General features: G+C 46.4%; 1 protein-coding gene across 1 annotated transcript in view; it reads right to left on the reverse strand.

Annotated features, from left to right (window-relative positions):
• Window positions 1-1654: 1654 nt before the first annotated feature.
• CIT (citron rho-interacting serine/threonine kinase) overlaps window positions 1655-23309 on the reverse strand; it is a 196497-nt gene continuing 174842 nt past the window's right edge. The window contains exons 41-48 of the mRNA XM_025401253.1: window positions 20123-20215; window positions 17637-17745; window positions 17412-17540; window positions 16561-16641; window positions 13824-13902; window positions 13507-13686; window positions 6023-6326; window positions 1655-4152 (exon numbers count right to left, since the gene is read on the reverse strand). Coding sequence (XP_025257038.1) covers window positions 4129-4152; window positions 6023-6326; window positions 13507-13686; window positions 13824-13902; window positions 16561-16641; window positions 17412-17540; window positions 17637-17745; window positions 20123-20215 — 999 coding nt within the window. The 3' untranslated portion in view covers window positions 1655-4128. The remainder of the gene's footprint in view (window positions 4153-6022; window positions 6327-13506; window positions 13687-13823; window positions 13903-16560; window positions 16642-17411; window positions 17541-17636; window positions 17746-20122; window positions 20216-23309) is intronic.

Consider the following 23309-nt stretch of genomic DNA (forward strand, 5'->3'; position numbering starts at 1 on the left):
ACACTGTAGGCCTAGAGCCACGGTCTACATGCTTTAGACATCATTAGCAGTATTTAAATTGCCAAGGAAGACATGGGACTAAAACTAGAACAGACCAAGGTTTCTCAACCTTGGCACTATTGAGGCTTTGGGCCTGCTTTACAGTGGGGGGCTGTCCTTTGCATTGTAGGATGTTGAGCAGCATCTCTGACCTCCACCCATTGGATACCAGTAGTACCTCCCAGTTGTGACAACCAAAAATGTCTCCAGGCATTGTCAAATGTCCTCTGGGAGGAGGGAAGCAAAATCTCCCCATGGCTTAGAACCAGTGGAACAAGCCAGTGAAACCATTGTATTCTGAGAATGGAAGCTGAGCTGGCCCCCACGAATGTTTTCTACGGCAAATCACATTCAAGAGGTCCAATTCTGAAGACAGTCCTGTTGAGCAAAATTCTCTCTTTTGGTCTAACCCTCCAAATCCTAAAGTTACATGGTTATGGAATGTGCTATGCAATCAGCCTCTTTCATCTGGTGACAATTAAGTTGTAAGTGCAGAAAACATGACACCTAATTTTGTGCTTATGAAACAGGAGTGGCCAGCACGAAGGGTTAGGCCTCATTTTGCGGTGTGGCTGCGGAATTGGTTGTTTCTTTCAGGCTATTCTTTCGGGTTCAAACACTTTTCCTTGGCACTTCCTTTTGAAATCAAACTATGTTGACTTAGCTTTGGAAGTTTTCTGTGGCCTCCCACAATTCTCAGGACAATCGCTGAAATAGTTGGTTGATATTTAACAGACATTTTCCTAATGCTACAAGGAAAGAAAGGTTCCACATTTCACTGCTTCAGCTTCTGAATTATTTTCATTCTTATAATTATGACCTTGTGGTGGATTTTCATGCCCAACAGTAACACCAAAAAGAACAGAACTGCGTCTGTGGGTCCCATCACAAGCAACGAATGACAGATACGACTCTGTGAGCCCAATTTTGACTGTGGTCAGATGACTTCATTAGAAAATAAAAATTCAAAGACTACAACCCACAGGAGCCATGAAAACAAAAACATCACCATTTGCCAAAACCCTTGTCTGTCTGGATGGAGCAAGTTTATACTAACAAACTAAAGAATGAGAAAAAATTTATCTTGCAGACTGTAAAAGTTCATCTAGTTAAAAATGGGAGTATTTTCATTTTGAATTACCTTTGATTTGAATTCTTCCCTACAAAGAAATCTACATTATTAAATTGTAGTTGGCCTTATCATAATAGATGAAAGAAATCTTGAGCTGACCTGTTCCTGGTTAGCTGATTATGGAAGTAGGTAATCCGTTCTTGAGTCATCCTTTCCAAATGGCCTTTGTGACAGCTTAAAGAGCTTTCCAGCTCTGCAGTCCTGTAATATGACCTTAATAGCCAATTCATGGTTCACTGGAAGTACTGACCGAATTTCCACAATGTCACACTCTTGGTAGAGAATGCCGCCAATTGCTTAACTCCAGGATAGCAGTGTGCCCTAACCACCACGTGGCTTCCTCTATCCCACTCCAGAGGAAAACCCTCCCCACAACGTAAAGAAGGTCCCATCCATGACAATACACCTACACTGACACGCTGGTGATAGTTTTTCTTTCATAGTCTCAAAAAAAGAAGAGGTCATTGCACTAAAGCACACATTTTTAGATCATTGCTTTATTTCACTAATTGTTCAACAACAAAGTTCATTCCTCTCAAGGTGGATCTTGAATCATTCCTTGTGTTCTCTTCCTCGTTCTGAATAAAAAAGGTAATGAAGAAAAAGCCTGTACTTTTGGAGACCTAGAATCTTGATTGATGCTAATAAGCTTTTGACAGCAATTTCGTGTTACGATATTTCCTGCTGGCATCTTGGTGGTCTCACGGGGCTCCCCACCCTCCAGTGAAGATGGCTGTCCACAACTACCACCACTGAAACCAAAAGGAAGTGTTGAAAAATGCACCTTTTACAATAAAAAAGTAGAAACCAATTCAATTTCCTCTTTTTTTTTTTTTTACGAATATAAAGTTTCTTGTAAATATGTACAGTCTTTTGAGCTAGTTCTATATAGCAGGAAGCAGTTCACAGATGAGACACACAATATACATTTTCAGGGCTCAGGAAGCCCGTTTCTCATGGAGATCCTAAATGAAATGCCAAGACTGAAAGACCAATTTTCAGTGACCTTTCCAAATACTGTGGACCAAGAGACAAAAACTTCAGCAAACATTCAATCTAATCTGCCCTGGGGACGGGAGGGGAGGGAGTACGACCCCACAGACTCCAAGCAACACATGAAACGCGACAGCAGGACATTTGCCAAAGGAGCTACCACATGGAGGTTTGTAGGCGTTTCAAACAAGAAAGCACTTAGGTTAAGACACGAGCAGGAAGGAGCTGGGATGCAGGCCAGGTTGCGATCTGGAAAGGGATCTGAACTGTGGACACATGGTTGAAAACACGGTCGTGTTCACCTGCTGCGGTGGAAACGGGTCTACCTTTGAGCCTACCTAGGAGGTGCCTGGGTTGTTGAGGCGGGCCTAAGAGTCGTGGAGGACCCAAAGCAACAGATGCCTTGTGGGAGATTAAAGGCAGAAATAAGGCCGCGAGTTAGCTTGCCAACTGCAAAGCCTCTAGGTTGGTTCTATACCAGTTGCCAGGAATATCATACTCAAATAGGAGGGGCCGGAGACCCAGTGGGAGCCGCACTGCACCTAAGGACTTCCCAACCCGGGCGGAGCTGGAAGAGTTGAGCTGCGGCTGCTTTCTCACACTTCCTGGTCTCAGGTCCCCTAGCCCTAGGGAAAGGCTCATTTGGGAAGTCACAGTTTCGTGGGGTAGAACCGCGCTGGATTGGGTGTGAACAGAGTCATCCTCGGCAGGCAGGGAAGTGTGAAGCTCGGAGGGGACACTGAGTGGGAGGTGGTGGTTTGCTGAAATCCTTCTCTGGTCGTAAGGCTTGAGCGTTTTGGGTTTTTTTTGTTTGTTCAGTGCTACAGACTGCAGCTTGTGGTGGCCAGTTAGTCGGCAAGTCGTCAGAGGGTCTCGATTCGGCAGGAGCTATGGGATGGTGTTAATACATTGGCAGAGCAACCCAAGGGGGCAGCACATGCAGTAAACCGCCATGCAGAACTCCCGACGGGCCTCTTCCCCATCCCACAGTGGGGAACAACACACCGTCACAGACAGGAGGTGGGTGCCCCCGTCCCCTCCCCGACCCCGAGACCCAGGAGTGCTGGGCTCCGAGCAAGTCTATTGCATGCTTTCCTGGCCAAAGCTATATGGCAAGCGGGGAACAGCAGGCTGGGGAGATGACGCTGGGGGGCGGGGAAGGAAAGCGTCTCGAGGTCCCTTGGCCCCAAGTCACTGCCTCCGAGCTGAGGCCCAATGACCTCAAGTCACTGCCTCCGAGCTGAGGCCCGATGACCTCCGTACATTCTCAGCTGGTGGGAGGGGAAGTCGTCAAGGCCATAAAAGGCAATGAAAACAGTAAACATTTGGCTATGATGTCACCCTGGGGAAAGCAGGGCCATCTATGAGAATGAACAGGAACAAGGATGAACCTACGTGGCTGCAGGAGGTTGGCCAACTGACCGGGACTCTTCTATACTACGCCTCGGTAGCAAAGACCTGATGATGTGATCTAGCTAAAAATGACTACAACAGGAAATACGTTGCTATTCAAATCTATTAAGAATTCTGTTGTCTTAAAAAAAAAAAAAAAAGAAACAAACAAAGGAAAAAAAAAAAAACCAACCAATCCTAGGATATTAAAGTAGCTAATTAGGATTCTAACCACGTCGTAGTCAGCATCCCGGTTGGTTTCCTTTGATGAACTAACTGGTACAGGCTAGAGCTAGGTACAAAAGTTTGTGAATGCTTTGAAAGAGTAACAAAGTGCAAAGAGATGGCTGCAGGGAGGTGCCCAGGGCAGGCACCGGGCCTGACAGCTCCGAAGAGCCTCAGCCACCTGCCCCTCCTGGAGACAGGGGTGTCCGTGCTGAGGTGGGTCTGGGCCCCACTGAGCCAGAGGGTGGCTGAGAACGTGGGCGCTTGGGTCCCCATCAGCAGAGTTCCATGGTGTGTTTGGTGTTTCCTGCAGATCGAGATGAGGAGTTGGCTTTTCTGGCTGAGATTTATACTGAAGACTGGTCCCAGACCTAGGAGTGAAATAAGGAGGAGGAGTGTTAGCCATCCGAGGCCAGAAGTTGCTGTGCTCACCTTGCACAATGCAAATGGGAATCTGCAGCCCCTGGGCTATCCCCTTCAGCAGTTAGCAGTGAGTACTCAGCAGGGCAGCACCCGCTCCAGAGCCTGGGAAAGCCAGGGAGTGAAACTCACTGGAAAATCCGAAAGCCGTGTGTGTACCTGTGTTGCTGTAAGCATGTTAACGCACACACACGCACATACACAGTTTCATCGGTCAATTGGGAGGGATAAGAAGCCACATGGATGGTGTTTCCTTCTTTCTTTACCAGCAGGTGAACTGCACGTGGCATCAGAAGGAGAATGCCACCCAGAAAATCAGCCCCAAATGGCAGAAAGGTGGCTCCTTGGCCTGCTTAGCCTGCTGAGGAGGCACCAAGCACTTGAGCCATCCCCTGCCTGGGGGAGCCCCTGGTCTTCAACACCTATCCCTCTCCTCGATCGCGAACCTAAAAATTACACAGATCATTCATGCCCGTGATTTAAACATTTATAAAAGTTCAAAGTTCTTCTGGAAGGCAACCACTGTGAACACTTTTCTGTGTAGCCTTCCAGAAAAACAATTTATATATACACATGAGTGGGCCGAGCGTGGTGACTCATGCCTGTAATCCCAGCATTTTGGGAGGCCAAGGTGCAAGGACTGCTTGAGCTTAGGAGTTCAAGACCAGCCTGGGCACATAGCGATATTCTGTCTCTAAAAAAAATAAAAAGGGGGGTGGGGGTGGGAATTAGACAGATGGTGGCTTAAGCCTGTAGTCCCAGCTATTCAGGAGGCTGAGGCTGGAGGATCACTTGAGCCCAGGAGTTCAACGCCGTGGTGAGCTATGATCACACCACTGCACTCCAGCCTGGGCAACACAGTAAGACCGTGTCTCTAAAACAACCAAAAACAAAAACAAACAAAAAGTGGGGGAAAAAGCCAGACATGGTAGCTACAGCCCATATTCCCAACTACTCAGGAGGCTGAAGTGAGAGGATCGCTTGAGCCCAGGAGTTCGAGGCTGCCGTGAGCTATAATCACGCCACTGCACTCCAGCCTGGGTAACAGAGCAAGACACTCTCTCAAAAAAAAAAAAAAAAAAAAAAGCATATGTGTGTATGTGTATGAATCTGTATGTATAGTAAAGCATGGAACATTTCATATAGGATGCTATCATTCGGGTTTTAAAAAGGAGAGCACACATATTTGCTTGTATGCACAGACTATCTCTAGAAACTGCTACCACTTGTCTCTGGAGAAAGGAAAACAGATTTTTTGGTAGCTATTATATTTTGAGTTATACACATACATATTTTCCTTTTTAATCACACACACGTTATCCATTTGCTTAGGAAGCTATTTCTTTTTTCTTTTTTTTTTTTTTTTTGAGACAGAGTCTTGCTCTGTCACCCAGGCTGGAGTGCAGTGGCACGATCTCGGCTCCCTGCAAGCTCCGCCTCCCGGGTTCACACCATTCTCCTGCCTCAGCCTCCCGAGTAGCTGGGACTACAGGCGCCTGTCACCACGCTTGGCTAATTTTTTCTATTTTTTTTTTAGTAGAGACGGGGTTTCACCATGTTAGGATGGTCTGGATCTCCTGACCTCGTGATTCGCCCGCCTCAGCCTCCCAAAGTGCTGGGATTGCAGGCGTGAGCCACCTCACCCGGCCAGGAAGCTATTTCTTAGAGTACATTTTCTTCCTAAACTCCTGTGTCTCACAAAGTCTGAATTACAGTCATGGAGTTCCTTTTTTAAACAACAGTGGCCCCGTGGGGGTCCCAGTTCCCCAAGTCACTCTTGGCCTCTGCAACAGACACACAGGCCTCGGGATGTTGCCTCACCTTGTTCACCTGGGACAGCGGGGTCCTCACGGCTCCCGCAGGCAGCCGGCCCCTGCTGCTGTCTTCAAACAGCCTCCCAGGGGACCGCTCTCTCCGCGTGCTGAGCATCCGGCCCGGGGACTTCTCCCGCTCCAGCGGGCGGCCAGGAGACTTGTCCCTGCGCAGCTCGGTCCGCCCCTCGCGGTAGCGGTGGGGTGTGCTTGGCTCTCGGGGGTGGCTGGGGCCTTCGGGCGGCGCCGGGCTGGAGGCCACGCGCTTGGTGATGTGCTCGTTGTACGTGGGCGGGCCTCGCTTGTTGGGGCTGCTGGCGACAAAAGAGGAACGTAGGGAGCTGCGAGGCCACAATCCCAGAGGGGCATTTTCCTTCTTCCCTGCGGAACCCCCGGCTTGACCCGGCCTCACCACTGATTATCAACAGATTAGACCTGGAGTTCTTTGGACTTTGCCTGCGTTTGATTTTTGGCAGCAAAGACAGGGAAGACAGCAAAGATGGCAACAAAAGACAACCCACCTTCCTCAGTGCAGGCTTTCATTTACTGAGCACATACTGTGTGCCAGGCCTGTGCTAAGCTCTTCACCTGCCATCTCTCATCATCTCGTTAAACCATCACAGCAGCTCTTGAGCTAGGAACAAGCATGACCCTCACTGTACAAGCAAGAAAATGGGGACAGACAGGAGTTAGGTGACTCACCTGAGCTAATGAGTGGTAAAGCTGGGATTCCAATAAAGACCAGTTGGATAGGTCGGGTGCAGTGGCACACACCTGTAATCCCAGCACTTTGGGAGGCCGAGGCAGGTGGATCACGAGGTCAGGAGTTCAAGACCAGCCTGGCCAACATGGTGAAACCCCATCTCTACTAAAAATACAAAAATTAGCCAGGCGTGGTGGCATGCACCTGTAGTCCCAGCTACTCAGGAGGCTGAGGCAGGAGAATTACTTGAACCCAGGAGGCGGAGGTTGCAGTGAGTCAAGATCGAGCCACTGCATTCCAGCCTGGGTGACAAAGCGAGACTCTGTCTCAAAAACAAAAAAAAGACCAGTTTGATGTCATAAGTCCCATACTATATCCTACTGACCTAGTATTTCCCAGAGCCTAGAAGGCACACAAGGAAGTCTTCATCTAGGAGGTCAGCCTGCTAAGACCCAGAAGTCAGGGGCCCACAAAGGCCCTCAGTACAAGGGAGCAGTTTGGGGAAACCCTGTACTCATCACTGTTAACTGCCATGTCTGTCCCACTCCTGGGTCTGGTGTTTGGTCACCTCTCACCCCAGGTGGCTTTCCAAGAGTCTCTCTGACACCTGATGTGAATGCAGATGCTCAGAAGGTTGGTGGTTCTCAGTCATGGCAATAAGATGACCGAGAAGTGTAGGGATCAGGCCTGATAGAGTCAGGAAACTAAGCAGGGCAGACAAAAACAGTAGAGCAGGCTCAGAAAACATCCCAGGCCTCAAACGTTGATAATTAGTAACCAAACAGTTGAAAACACTGGGGCCTTTTTGTACCACCCAACCCAACCCTCCACCCATTCCTGGCCTGGATATTTCAAATGAAGATTTCAGCAGACCCGGGGCCCAAACTCCCTCTCTGAAGATGTAGTAAGACCCAGAAACACAGAGAGAACTGAAATGTAGCCTTCTGAGTCAATTCTTTCCCACCCTCGATCAGCTCAAAAAGTACTAGAGTCCCTGTTATCTCAGCATAATTCATGCTTGGAAAAGGCCCTACTTAAAATGGGGGAAAAAATTATAGTGAATATTACTTGAAAACATATTTTGTTTGATTGAGGCTTTATCTTGGAATATAAACTTATTTTATGCTAGATATTTTTTAGTATTTAAATTACAATGCAGCTGATTCCAAAAATGAATCCAGTATGAATCACAGAATGATTTGTTTTGTGCTAATTCTCTCAACAAAATTGTTGCTAACATGCTCTGACATCAACGTTGGACACGTTGGACTTTTGCAGTAAGATCCTAAAGAAGGCTCTTCGAAAATATTCGAAAAAGCCGGGCACAGTGATGGATGCCTGTAGTCCTAGCTATTAGGAAGGCTAAGGAAGGAAAATCACTTGAGCCCAGGAGTTCGAGACCAGCCCAGGCAATATGGCAAGACCCCACTGCTAAAAAACTAAAACTAAAAATTAGAAAAAGAGAAGTGTAGAGCATCATTGGTTTTCCCAAAGGACTATCTTAGTCCTTGATATTTAAATCCTTCTCATTGGAAGAGGCTATCATTTTATCAACTTGTTCATTTCTTTCTTCAATTACTGGTCTAACTATATCAGAACCTCCTCTGTCAACGTCCATAATTGAGAAGCGACAGCAAAGACAGCATTTACTGTGGAAGGAGAGACTCTAGAACAGGCTTGAGGGCCAAATCCGGAAGATGCTTGTTTTTATAAATAAAGTTTTATTGGAATGAAGCCATGCCCATCTGGTTATGCATTGTCTTACAGCTGCTTCCGCATGACCACAACAGGGCTGAGCAGCTGAGACAGAGACCATATGGCTCACAAAGCCGAAAATATTTACCATCTAGACCTGTGCAGAAAAAGTTTGCCAGTTCCTCCTCTACAATGTAACAGAGAGGTTGGTGTGCAGAGATAATTTCATAAGGGCTCAGTTCATAGTGAATAGTTTCATGCCATGCTCTTGCTTTCTCATGTGACTGTAATGTTTGGAGATTCAGACAGCAAATGCTCAGAAGACCAGAACCCCTGTCTGTGCAGCAGTAAGATTTAAGATAATGCAGATTTCAACATCTTGAAATCAAGGTTTATATTCATCTCTAGCCATATGGCTTTGAAATCTGGAAGACAAATAAAAAAATAAATTCCGAGTAGGAGAACTACATTAAGCCTACTTGTAATGGAAAAGAAATGATAAGATGTGTCCACAGGGAACCATCGTAAAACAAATGAGAGGGTGCTTACTGCCCAGGGGAAGAAGGATTGCTCAAGGGAAGGCCATTCAGGACGTCAGCTGAGATTAACTGGAGGGAGGAACACACCCGTCATTTCAAGCCAAGTGGGCAGTCTTCCATCTCCTTATCCATTAATGACCCATAATCTACCACATCAATTTTATGGTCTTTTTGGCAAGGAGTTACATTTCCTGCTCTGCTAAACAGACCAGGGCAACGAAGCCTGCAGTGAATCAGACGCAGAAAGCCAACCTTCAACTGCCCAAAGAAGTCAGCGACCAAAAGATCATTCTATAAGCCAAGAGATAACCAACTACTGATTTTCCAGACATAACACAGGAAAGCAAACACTTTTCTGCCCGTCATTCACAGGAACTGGAACTGTTTTGATCACATAGTAAGCAATTCCTTTGAGAGACTATATAGTCTCAAAAGCAAGGTGCCTGGGTACCTATCTAGTGAGGCAACAGAGGGAAAAAATCTAATTACAATATTTCAATGTGTTTCTGGCATGACTTGGGAACTACTTAAAGAAGATCTAGACATTTTCAGGGGAGGACTGTGGCACACTAAGCAGTCACTCTTGAAGCAGGGCCAAGCCAAGAGTTAGGAGCATTTAATTATTGGCACTTCTGGTTTTTCAGCAAGTTCCTCAGGTTAAAACCACACTAACTAAACATTTCAGAATAATTAGCTCCTATACATCAAAAGAGAGACCATTCATTAGGACAGTCTTGCCTAAGATCTTGGTATTTTGTAATATTAGTTGTGGTTCTTCCACCAAATTATGGGCCCCTGGAATATAAGAACAATGCTTTCTACATCTCTGTATCCCCAGCCATAGACATTATGTCAGGCATATGGTATGGGGTCCACATAACTATTTATAAGGTAGACACACAGGGCTGGTAAATCAGTCCAGAAGATTATCTTAGGCCATTTATTCCCTGGGTTAAATAATCTCAGACCTTCTTTGCAGGCCAAGGTTTCAAACTTCCTACACCTCGAGCTGGATCTAGCTCCCAGCACTGTGTCAAGACGAGGCCAGCCCCACTTCCACATGCAGTTGGTGGGGCTGTAAATGGGAGAAGCCTTCAGGGCAGAAAACTCCACCCTGTCCATCAGATTTACAAATGCACCTCAGCCATCACCCATTCATTCCTTCTCTTGGAATTTATCCTACAGATAGACTCCTCAGCATGTAAAATGGCGTAAGGAGAAAGTCATTTATTGCAGCAACAGACTGGAGACAAACAGCCATTGATGAAGAAGCAGTTAAACGAATTAAGGTACAGCTCTGATAAGGAAGGTTGTGCAGGCATCTGGGGAGAAATGAATGAAGAACTACCTCTCACAATGATATGGAGCAATTACCAAGACACATCAAGGTACAGGAGAGTATGCAGAATATGCTGCCACTTGTGTTAAAAAGGAGGGGTGGTCGCGTGCAGTGGCTCACGCCTGTAATCCCAGCACTTTGGAAGGCCAGGGCGGGCAAAGTGCTCGAGCCCAGGAGTTCAAGACCAGCCTGGGCAACGTGGTAAAACCTTGTCTCTACAAAAAATACAAAAATTAGCCAGGTGTGGCGGGCGCCTGTAGTCCCAGCTACTCCGCGGGAGGCTGAAGTCAGGGGCTCTCTTGAGCCCAGGAGGCGGAGGTTGCAGTGAGCCGAGATCATGCCACTGTACTCCAGCCTGGGCACAGAGTGAGACCGAAAAAAAAAAAAAAAAAAAACACAAGGAGGGGAAGGGCACTTCCAGAATGCCAGAGTAAGGACCTCTGACAACCTGCTTCTCCATAAAAGCAACAAGATCACTGGCAATTGTCAAAATCAACTTTTCAGAGCTCTGGAAATTAACCCTAGCCCTTTAAGAGGCCACTCTCGAGGCAGGGTCAAACCAAAAGAGTCAGGAGCACATAGGTATTTGGCACCTCTGCTTTTCCAGCAAGTTCCTGGGATCAAAACCACGCTGAACAAGCATGTTGCAAAAAAGGCCTGCAACAATTCAAAGAGTATTTATGCAAGAAAAAGGAATCTCAGCAAGAACCGAATGTTTTGTGACATTTCAACTTGCCCTATACCCACTCCCCTCTCCCCAGATCTGTGGAAGAGTTGAAACCATGTCCCTAGAACCACAGTAGCTGTGAAAACCAGCAGTCTAGTAGCCACTGGAGGGAGCAGATCAGGACTGAAGCTCCCCAAAAAGCCCCATCCCCAGAAACCTGTCGCTATCTGACCTGCCTAGCTACGCTCCCTGGAAAAGGCCCATTATCAGGGCAGTGGATCTGACTCTGTACATTTGGTTGTACAGCCATCACTTGGTGGCCTGGGGGACTGGTTCCAGGACTTCCTGTGGATACCAAAATCTGTGGATGCTCACATCTCTTATATTCAATGGTGTAGGGCCGGACGCAGTGCTTCAGGCCTATAAACCTAGCACTTTGGGAGGCCCAGGTGGGCAGATCACTTGAGCCTAGGAGTTTGAGACCAGCCTGGGCAACATGGTAAAACCCCATCTCTACAAAAAATACAAAAATTAGCCGAGTGTGGTGGTGCATGCCTGTAATCCCAGCTACTCAGTAGGCTGAGGTAGGAGGATCATCTGAGCCCAGGGAGGTCGAGGCTGCAGTGAGCTGTGATCGTACCACTGCAGTCCAGCCTAGACGACAGAGACCCTGTCCCAAAAAAAAAGTAGGGGGGGGTGTATTTGCATATAACCTACACACATCCTGTTGTACACTTTAAATCATCTCTAGATTACTTATAACACCTAATACAATGTAAATGCTCTGTAAATAGCTGTTATACTGTATTGTTTAGGGAATAATGACAATTTGTAAAAGCCTGAACATGTGCAGTACAAACAAAATTATTTTTTCAAATATTTTCAATCCATGGTGTGTTGAATCTACAGAGGCATAACCTATAGACAGAGAGGGCTGGCTGTATCAGCATAAAGGATTCCTAAATGGAAACACAAAAACTTCACAAAATTGGTTCCTTCCCAGTTGGGGACCTGGAGAGAGGGGGTGAGGAGAGTTAGGAGGCAAGAGAGATCCAGAAGAGAGGCTCTGTACTGTATACCTTTTTTATCCTTTGAATTCTGTGCCCTGTGATTAGATTATCAATTCAAAAACAAGTAAAATTTAAAAAATAAAATTTAAAAAGAATGCCTTTTAAGAAGAGGCCTTTTCTGCAACATGCTTGTTCAGCATGGTTTTGATCCCAGGAACTTGCAGGAAAAGCAAAGGTGTCAAATAATCATGTGCTCCTGACTCTTTTGGTTTGACCCTGCCTGAGAGTAGCCGCTCAAAGGGTTAATTTCCAGAGCTCTGAAAAGTTGATTTTTATAACTGCCAGTGGTCCCGTTGCTTTTATGGAGAAACACATTGTCAGAGGTCCTTACTCTGGCATTCTGGAAGTGCCCTTTCCCTCCTTTTTTGGTTTTGAGATAGGGTCTCACTCTGCCCAGGCTGGAGTATAGTGGCGTGATCTCGGCTCACTTTAACCTTCGCCTCCTGGGCTCAAGCAATCCCCGCCACCTCAGCCTCCAGAGTAGCTGGGATTACAAGCACACACCATACCTGGCTAATTTTTGTATTTTTAGTAGAGATGGGGTTTTACCACGTTGCCCAGGCTGGTCTTGAACTCCTGGGATCAAGTGATCTGCCCGCCCTGGCCTCCCAAAGTGCTGGGATTACAGGCGTGAGTCACTGCACCACCTCCCCTCCTTTTTAATACAAGTGGCAGCATATTCTGTATACTCTCCTGTACCTTGATGTGTCCTGGCGATTGCTCCATGTCAGTGTGAGTTCTTCATTCATTTTTCCCCAGATGCCTGCACAACATTCCTTCCCAGGGCTGTACTTTAATTTATTTAACTGCTTCTTTATCAATGGCTATTTGAGTCCAGTCCTGTCCAGGAGGTCTCGCATTCCAGGGAAGGCACCAGGCTGTCCGGAGTCCCTGACCTGCTCTCACGACCTCACACCTCTGGACCTCCAGGCATGGCTTGCCTTCCTTCCTGCCTGAGCATCCGTCACTGGTCCCCCTGCCCCCACCTCATATCTGATGGGAAATCCTCCCTCACCTCCACGCCCAGGCTTTAAATCACCCCACCAGAGCCTCATCCTTCCATGCTCTAATCTATGATTGCCAGCATCTCTCCCACTGAGCTGTGAGTGCCATCACGGAGGGGCTGTGTCTGTTTTATTCACCATTCTCCCTCCCCTACAAGCCCAACTAGCAACACAAAATACCTGCTAAAGCAATAAATGCCTAATTTGTGCTCCATTTTTCACCAATCCAATGAAAATACCCGTGAGAGATAGATCAGACCTCTCCCCTCTGACTTTTACAAGGTGGTATTTTTGAATTCTCCTGATGCTCATAAAGGTCTGTGTCATTTCACTGCTGCAGATTGCAAAGAAATGAGTGGTTTGAGCTTAAGGACAAAGTGAAGATTGGGAAACATTCTACTGGTTTAGTATCATTTCCTTCTGCCTTGCAGAAAAGCACGTTGCCCCCAGTACTGAGGAAGAGGAGAAGCTGGTTACCTGCGGGAGGTGGACGGGCCCCGGTGGTGTTCAGTGCCAGACTCCTTCACGAGGTTTCCCTTGCAGCAAATGACCCTTAATTTATCCTGGTATGAGGATGCCAAGTAAATCGCTCCCGAGGAAATGGCAGGGCCCAGGTAGCGTGGGTTCGGGATGTCCAGGTACGCTCGGGCAGGGGTCCTGCAGAGTCCCAGAGTTCCAGTTACCTTCATTGCAGGCTACCTCTATTGCTAGGTAGGTTAGGAAGGAACATGCAGCCAGGCCCAACACCTACCCCAACAGCTGAGGTTTTCCAAGCATGGTAGGATAATGCTTACCCTGCCGAGGAGCGTGCCTGGATCTCAATTACTTCGAGTGAGTTGAAGTGGGTCACAAACAGATAGGGTTCTCTGTAGGCTGTGTGATCACCATGCAGGCACAGTGTGGGCCAAAGAATGGTGAAAAGAGGGAAAATCAAAATCTGGCTGCAATGCATTCTTTGACCCAGCAATCCTTTGTAAAGCAATTCACCCCACAAATACCTATCTATGTGCCAGAATAGTCATGCATGTTCGAGGATATTCACTGCCATGTGGTTTGTTACAGCAGAAGATGTAAAACAACTCAAGTGTACAGTGTAAGGATTGGCTAAATAAATTATAATACATCTGGCCGGGCGTGGTGGCTCACGCCTGTAATCCCAACACTTTGGGAGTCCAAGGCGGGTGGATCACCTGAAGTCAGGAGTTCGAGACCAGCCTGGCCAACATGGTGAAACCCTATCTCTATTAAAAACACAAAAATTAGCCAGGCATGGTGGTGTATGCCTGTAATCCCAGCTACTCAGGAGGCTGAGGCACGAGAATCACTTGAACCCAAGAGGCAGAGGTGGCAGTGAGCTGAGATGGCACCACTGCACTCCGGCTTGGGCAACAGAGGGAGACTCCGTCTCAAAAAAAAAAAAATTATAATACATCTATGGAATTCTGCACAGCTGTAAACATGCATGAAAAGGCTGTCTTCGTACAGATATGAAAGAATGCCCAAGGTACACTGCTCAAAAGCAAGGTTCAGAATCATGTGGGAAGTATGCTACCTTACTGATTTTTTAAAAGGTGGAAAAAGAATATATATATTTTATGTGCTAGTATTTGCATAAAGTACTGGAAGGACAAGAAACTCATAAGAGCTTTTTTTTTCTTTGAAGGAACAGGGATGGAGAATTTGGGAGATGGACACACTGGGTGAGACTTTTCATTGTACCTTTTAAAACTGATTGTAAACATCAAAGAATTTGATTTTAAAAAAGACTGGGTTCGGGCTGAGCGCAGTGGCTCATGCCTGTAATCCCAGCACTTTGGGAGGCCAAGGCAGGTGGATCACCTGAGATCAGGAGTTCGAGACCAGCCTGGTCAACATGGTGAAACCCTGTCTCTATCAAAAATACAAAAAATTAGCCGGGTGTTGTGGCAGGCACCTGTAATCCCAGCTACTTGGGAGGCTGAGGCAGGAGAATCGCTTGAACCCGGGAGGCGGAGGTTGCAGTGAGCTGAGATTGTGCCATTGCACTCTAGCCTGGGCAACAAGAACGAAAATCCAACTCAAAAAAAAAAAAGACTGGGTTCACAGATATTTAGACATTGCTGGTCTTCTTAATACTCTATCTCTGTATGACAGTGTCACTGCAACTAGAGCAGACAGGACTGGAAATGTCTTCTGCCTTAAAGGGAAAAAGCACTATTATTCTTTATGACAAAACTTGGTATTAGACTTTTTAAATCACGGGTTCTGGTATGCATGCCCTGGTGCAGTTCCCTGGCCTGGAATCTGGGCTGACTCTGCAGTCTGCTCTAACCAGTAGAGTGTGGTGGAAGTGAGCAGGCTTGCCAGCTTCTGCTTCTGTATTCTTGGAAGAAGCCAGTGTGGAAAGCAACAAGGCCGCCAGCCAACAGCCGCAGCTGAGCACCCACATTATGGCCAGCACTCATTGTGGGCCATGTTTGCGAGCCTGTCTTGGGCTTTCTAGTTGTCCCAGTGGCCCTGCTGATACCACATGAAGCAGAACTGTCCAGTCAAGCCGCGGAATCAGGGCCGATGATAAGCTGTTGTTTGAAGTCACTACGCTTTCAGATGGCTTAATATGCAGCAATAGAGAAACAAAATAGCCTCGAAGGGTATTTGGGTCACGACAGCATTTCAGAACATTCACACAGATACATATGTACATATTTGTATGTATGTGTGTGTTTAGTCTTTGATCCACCAGTTCCACTTTTAGGAGCTTATAATCAGGGGGTGCTATCTGACAAGTGCAAAAAAGAGTAGTACAAGGATGTTCATCACAGTGTTGTCTACACTTACAAACAAAACAGGCATGGCCTTACTGCTTTGCCTAATTAGAACTGGTTAAGTGAACAGGTGTTCAGCTATGCCATGGGACACTCTGCAGCCTTTGGAAATGACTGAAATAAATCCACAGGGAATTGGGCTCCTTTCTATCATGAGAGCCTAGCAAATATTTCCCAGGGCTGGGACTGTGGGCTGGTGAATCTGGCATAGGCAGCTCTTCATCGAGCCTCAGAATCTTTCCATGAACAGTTCTCTGGATGACTGTTACACATTGTGCTTGGTATCTAATGGAATTCACAAGCACAGTGCTTAGACCAAAAAAAAAAAAAATTCCACATGCAATTGCGGTTTTTTTTTTTTTTTTTTTTTTTTTTGGATTTTTGAGACAGAGTCTCACTCTGTCACCCAGGCTGGAGTGCAGCGGCACAATCTCGGCTCACTGCAACCTCCAACTCCTGGGTTCAAGCAATTCTTCTGCCTCAGCTTCCTGAGTAGCTGGGACTACAGGCACACGCCACCACGCCCGGCTAATTTTTGTATTTTTAGTAGAAATGGGGTTTCACCATGTTGGTCAGGCTGGTCTCAAACTCCTGACCTCATGATCCACCCACCTCGGCCTCCCAAAGTGTTGGGATTACAGGCGTGAGCCACCGCGCCCGGCTGCAATTCTTTTCCAGGACACCAGCTGCTGGCAAAAGAGAAGCCCCCACACTGAACCTCACGTACCAAAGGCCAAAGGTAAGCGACTCCACTTGAGGTCATCTGTGCGGCTACGTCTTCCGTAAGAATCCACGAACACTCCAAACTCTGCAAGGTGTCAAGAGCATGCGGGCATTAGCACAGCCAAGGGCAGGGGCATCAGTGACACACATGGTGATGGAAGAACAAGAAGCAGAGCCCAGGGACCCCTGACCAGATAGGACTGACTGTGAAAACCGGGGGCCCTCTGCTGAGCCAGCTCTCAGCTTTATTAAAAATGAAGGACTTTTAAAAATTAATTTATTTTAATTTATTAAATTTTATTAAAGAAAGAGAACTCAAGTGAAAAGAAGGAAAGGAATAAGAGGAGGAGAGGGAAGAGAAAGACACAGAGAGAGAGGGGAATGAAGCGATCAGGAGGAAGGACAGACAGGGAAAGACGGAAAGACTCAGGAAAGAAGGGGAGGTGGAGGGGGAGGGGAAGGGAGGGGAAGAGGGAGGAGGAGAGGACCCAAGAAAGAAAGAAAAGAAAGAAGTAAACAAAGAAAAAGACAAATGGAAGGATGGGAAGGGAGGGGAGGGGAGGGGGTATGAAATGAGGACAGAGGAAGAGAAAGGAAAGGGAAAGAAAGAGCAAGGGATGGACGAGGAAAAAAACTGCCTGCTCTTTGGAGAGAATGTGATAGAGTTTGACCACGCTAGTATCTGGTGGTGGAGAGGAGACTCCCCAAGGGGACCTGGTGGTTCTGGAAAGACAGTCTCTGTACCCCCAGTCAAACCTATCCTGCCCCAGAACTCCACATACCCTCCTCCAACCCCTCATGGGTCCCTAGTGTCCATGAGGACCCAAAAGGGCAGCGGGCGCAGCCACGACTCACCGTGGAAACATAGCAAGTACTCCTCTCGCTGCCCTGCACTGTTCACCTGCACGATAGAGACAGGGAAGCTGTTGGAAGAGGCGGCAAACACAGCAGGTGCCAAGGAATGGTCATTCTTATCCAGGAATTCTGTAAAGGCAGGCGAGAAGCGGGCTTCAGGAATGAGTTCTGAGTCTCAGTGCGGCCTGAGCCATGAGTGGGTGGGAAAGAGAAGGCGGTCCCTACCCTCCAGGGTGTACTGCTTCATGTCGATTTCGTAGAATTTATTGGTTCCAATGAGGATACTGTAATTGGTGAAGTGGATACAGCTGCAAGGCTCTGAGGTCTCTATCTCCTGAGACATGAAAGTAGAAGAGAAGGATGTGAGAGGTAACACAGGGCAGCCAAGGTCCACAGCTGTTCTGCTTCTGCCTACAGCATCTAGCCAAGCCCTGGAGAACATTGTCACCAAGCTTGTTCATGTTGTCATAAAAAGCCATTCATCTTTTTTTTTTTTTTTTGGAGACAAGGTCTCGCTCTGTCGCCTAGGTTAGAGTGCAGTGGCGATCATAGCTCACTGCAGCCTCAAACTCCTGGGCTCAAGCAATCCTCCCACCTCAGCCTCCCAAAGCATTAGAGTTACAAGCGTGAGCCACTGCACACGCCCCATTCACCTTTCATGCCTCTCAGGATGAACAGTGATCCATTTGTTATCTCTTCCTATTGTTCCACGCAACCCAAAACCAAGAAAATAAGGTCAAACTGCAGCCAGAAAAAGGCAGGGTCAGAAACACCATTCCAGGCTGGGCACAGTGGCTCACACCTGTAATCCCAGCACTTTGGGAGGCTGAGGTGGGTGGATCACCTGAGGTCAGGAGTTCGAGACCAGTGTGGCCAACATGGTGAAACTCTGTCTCTACTAAAAATACAAAAAATTAGCCAGGTGTGGTGGTGCACGCCTGTGATCCCAGCTACTCAGAAGGCTGACTGAGGCAGGAGAATCACTCAAACCCGGGAGGCAGAGGATGCAGTGGGCTGAGATCGTGCCATTGCACTACAGCCTGGGTGACAAGAGCAAAACCCCGTCTCAAAAAAAAAGAAAAGAAACAAACAGCATTCCAATGAAGAGACAGAACTTGAACAATACAACATTCTTATCAGAAGGAAAAAAAAGACAGGAAAAATACACCAACTATTAACAGTGGTGGTCAACAGCAATGGTTTGGGTTTCCTTCTTTTTGCTAGCTTCTAAAGTTTCTAGTTCGAACCTATATTACCTATGCAGTCATCATCATGATCATCATTATTGTCATCTTAATTATCTGCTTCCTGATTATTTTTAGTTGTTTTTAGGCCAATCCTAATGTCATCAAAACACCAGACACACCTATTCAAAATGTGTGGCTGGGAATCATAAAGAAGCAATGATTTCTGAGAATTTAGTGAGCATTATCATCATCACTGAATATTTCTTGGTCACCTACTAAGTATGGGAAAACTTTGAGGAAGCATGATATAGTGAAATGGTAGAAAAACAAAATCAAACGTCAGTTTTGGTCTCAACTTTGTAACTGAGGATCTTCTGCCAGCTTCAGTTGTCTTACCTGAAAATTGGGAATAACTGTCCCTGCTTTTCAGAACTGTGAGGAAAGGTGCTTATAAAACAGCCCGTTCAGTCCCTGACAGGGTGGGCACTCAATGAACACACAGACTAAACTAACACCACCCTGCCCAGAATGGAACAGTTTCTCTAACAGGTAATGACCCGTATATATTATTCACCCTTCATTTCAATTTTTTTTTTTTTTTTTTTTTGAGATGGAGTCTTGCTCTGTTGCCCAGGCTGGAGTGCAATGGCACAATCTTGGTTCACCGCAACTTTCGCCTCCCAGGTTCATGCAATTCTCCTGCCTCTGCCTCCCAAGTAGCTGGGATAACAAGCACCCGCCACCATGCCCAGCTAATTTTTGTATTTTGAGTAGAGATGGAGTTTCACCATGTTAGCCAGGCAGGTCTCAAACTCCCAACCTCAAGCGATCTGCCCTCTTTGGCCTCCCAAAGTGCTGGGATTATAGATGTGAGCCACCGTGCCAAGCCTCATTTTATTTTTGAAACTAATCATGAAAGCACCAGAAATATATCAGGCTTAGAAGGAGTGGGACACTCCTAGGTAGGGACATCAGACAGCATTCTCCAGAAGCCAGGCAGATTTAAGGATCTAACACACATCTCATCCACACTGCAGTCATCATCACAACTCACTCTGCTCTGAGGAGAAGCAGCTCCCTAATTATATACCAAAATAGTGCTAGCACTGGTTAGTCCAGAAGGTTATATTAATAGAAACTTCTAGAATTTGAGAAAGATTCTGAAAAGTGCTACCTGGGACTGCTAGCGTCTTGGAAAGTGCCCCCTTTTTCCCCCCACTGTTTTTTCCTACCAGTCAACTTTCTGTTCTAACAAAAGGCTGAATTCACCAGGCTCAATGGGGAGGCAGTTCGCAAATGGGAGGAGAAAAGCGAGGAGGGAAACCGCAGCTACTAGTGGCCCTGGAGGATCCTCCACAAAGGAAGGATCTCGCTCACGACAGAGGTCACCCCAGGCTGAAGGCCTGCAGGGTGGAAAGAACCCGGTACAGGCTGTGTCCCAAGACAGTGCACTTTCCACACTGGCTCGCTGAGAGAGCAGGACTGGCTTTCCCACGTTCAACCAAGGCAAGGCCCAGGACTTACTTTCCGAATGCAGTATTTGCTGAGGTTTTCGTTGTAGCGGAGAATGACGACTTTGCTGGGCATGGCTGCACAGATGCAGAGCCCGTTCTCAATCTGAAAAGCAACCAAGAAAAGAAAAAGACTGTCACCAGTGTGATACCAGCTGTGGGGCAAAACTAGGAAAAGCTCTCAAGCTCGGTGCTATTGATGATTCAGACCAGATCATTCTGTGTGGTGGGGGGAGGGCTGGCCTGCACACTGCAGGATATGAGCAGTATCCCTGGCCTTGACCCACTAGATGCCCGCAGCACTTCTATCTGTGACAATCAAAAACATCTCGAGCCATTACCAAATGTCCCCTGGTAAGGCAGAATTACCCCTGGTCGAGAACCAAGGCTTTTACCTGGGATCCAGAGAAGGCCTCAGGGAAGCACCTGACACCACATACCTTTCCCACTCATGTGCCTTCTGCTGGAGACAGAATCTTTTGACAAACTTACCTTGTGGGGATGGGGAGGAGACAGAATGAGAGAGGGGAGAGGTGCTAAACGAATTTAGAGAAAATTTCTTTTTTTTGAGATGGAGTCTCACTCTGTTGCCCAGGCTGGAGTGCAGTGGTGTGATCTCAGCTCACTGCAGCCTCTACCTCCCGGCTTCAAGCGATTCTGCCACCTCAGCCTGCCAAGTAGCTGGGACTACAGGCGCGCACCACCGTGCCTGGCAGATTTTTGTATTTTTAGTACAGATGGGGTTTCGCCATGTTGGCCAGGCTGGTCTCGAACTCCTGGTCTCAAATGATCCACCTGCCTCAGCCTCCCGAAGTGCTGGGATTACAAGTGTGAGCCACCACACCCCGCCCAAATTTAGAGAAAATTTCAATCCAAAGGGAAAAGTTCTTAGCTAAGAACTCATACATGTGCAGAGTTCTACATCAAAACGCTCTTTTTCTAGAACAGCTGAAACCCTTTTACTTCTCCTGCTACAACCAGAAGTTTATCATTCACCAAATGAGGCTGACTGCTCAAATCAGTCCTGGCATGAAAGTCAGCAGCTGGTACAGTGGGTGAATGAAGATGGGCCGGGATAAGGGAGGAATACACAGGAAAAGGGAAATTGTTAGCAATGTTCTATTTCTTGGACTGGGTAGTGAGTGGGTGGATGCTTATGACATTATTAGGCTTTATAGTTTACATATATGTTCCATACGTTTTTTGAACAGTTCAGATATTAGAATGAAAATAATTTCTAATTTAAAAAACAAATTTTTATTAGCTGGGCATGGTGGCGCACGCCTGTAATCCCAGTTACTCGGGAGGCTGAGGCAGGAGAATCACTTAAACCCAGGAGGCAGAGGTTGCAGTGAGCCAAGATCATACCGCTGCACTCCAGCCTGGGCGACAGAGTGAGACTGTCTCAAAAAAAAAAACAAAAAAACAAATTTTTGGCCAGGTGCAGTGGCTCATGCCTGTAATCCCAACACTTTGGGAGACCGCGGCGGGTGGATCACTTGAGGCCAGGAGTTCAAGACTAGCCTGGCCAACATGGTGAACCCCCATCTCTACTAAAAATACAAAAATTGGCCTGCCATGATGGTGCGCACCTGTAGTCCCAGCTACTTGGGAGGCTGAGGGGGGAGAATCGCTTAAAGCCAGGAGGTGGAGGCTACAGTGAGCTGAGATCGCACCGCTGTGCTCCAACCTGGATAACAGAGCAAGACTCTGTGTCAAAAAAAAAAAAAAAAAAAGTTGATCCAGCAACTGAATGAACAAATGTGCAGTGTGCTGTCTTCTGAGGGGCAAAACGCAATGGTTTTCAACAGCAGAATGCCAGTAGCCTCAGGGGTTCTATAAACACCTGATTCAGACTTCATTAAAGTTATACATGTACCGCAAATACTCTTTTTTATTATTTTCTACTTAGTTCAGGTGCACATGTGTAGGTTTGTTGTATCAATAAACTCATGGTATGGGGGTTTGTTGTAAAGGTTATTTCATCACCCACGTATTAAGCCTAGTATCCATTAGCTATTTTTCCCAATCCCCTCCCTCCTCCCACCCTCCACCCTCTGAGGGGCCCCAGTATGTATTGTGACCTTCTATATGTCCATGTGTTCTCATCATTCATCTCCCACTTATAAGTGAAAACATGCGGTATTTGATCTTCTGTTCCCGTGTTAGTTTGCTAAGGATAATGGCCTACAGCTCCATCCATGTTCCTGCAAAGGACATGATCTCATTCTTTTTTATGGCTGCATAGTATTCCATGGTATATATGTGCCACGTTTTCTTTGTCCAGTCTATCACTGATGGGCATTTAGGTTGATTCCCTGTCTTTGCTATTATGAGTGGGCTGCAATCAACATACGCATGCATGTGACTTTATAACAGAATGATTTATATTCCTTTGGGTATGTACCCAGTGTAGGGATTGATGGGTTGAAAGGTATTTCTGTTTTTAGGTTTTTGAGGAATCACCACACTGTCTTCCACAGTGGTTGAACTAATTTACACTCCCACCAACAGCGTATAAGTGTTCCTTTTTCTCCACAACCTCACTAGCATCTGTTATTTTTTGACTTTTTGATTAAAGAAGCAAACAAAGGTATTTTATGTGCCACTTTTCAATATGCCAGAAGCTACAAATGAATTAACTTGAGTTCTTATGAACCGATTGTTATGTAAATGTCATAAATTTTGAATTTTTAAATTTCTAGCAATGAAACATACTTTCATTGAGTTCAGACATGGAGATCCATGTTAGTTTTTTTTAAGGTTCATCTCTCTTTCACTCACAGACACAGCAGACACACACACGCACATGCACACACACTTATTTTTAAATTATGGATCATCCTTCTAGTTTTGTTAATTTTATTCCCATTTTGCTCTCATTCATTTTAGATTCAAAACTTGTACAAATTTCATGGCTACACAAATTATTTCACGTGCCTAAAGAAGGCAAAAGAAATTTAACCTAGTTTGAGGATGTACAATTGTGAACGTTGTCAAAATCAAAATGGAGTCACCAATGTTAAGAAAACCCTGACATTAGAGCAGGAGGAGGCCATGAAGAGAGGGTTCTCACACTTGTATACCTGATAAAAAAAGAGACTCGACAAAAACCACAAAGGCCATTGCAATCTTTTTTTTTTTTTTCCTCTGCCGCCAGGCTGGAGTGCAGTTGTGCGCTCTCGGCTCACTGCAACCTC

This window comes from Theropithecus gelada, chromosome 11 (assembly GCF_003255815.1).
Source record: "Theropithecus gelada isolate Dixy chromosome 11, Tgel_1.0, whole genome shotgun sequence".
NCBI lineage: Eukaryota > Metazoa > Chordata > Mammalia > Primates > Cercopithecidae > Theropithecus > Theropithecus gelada.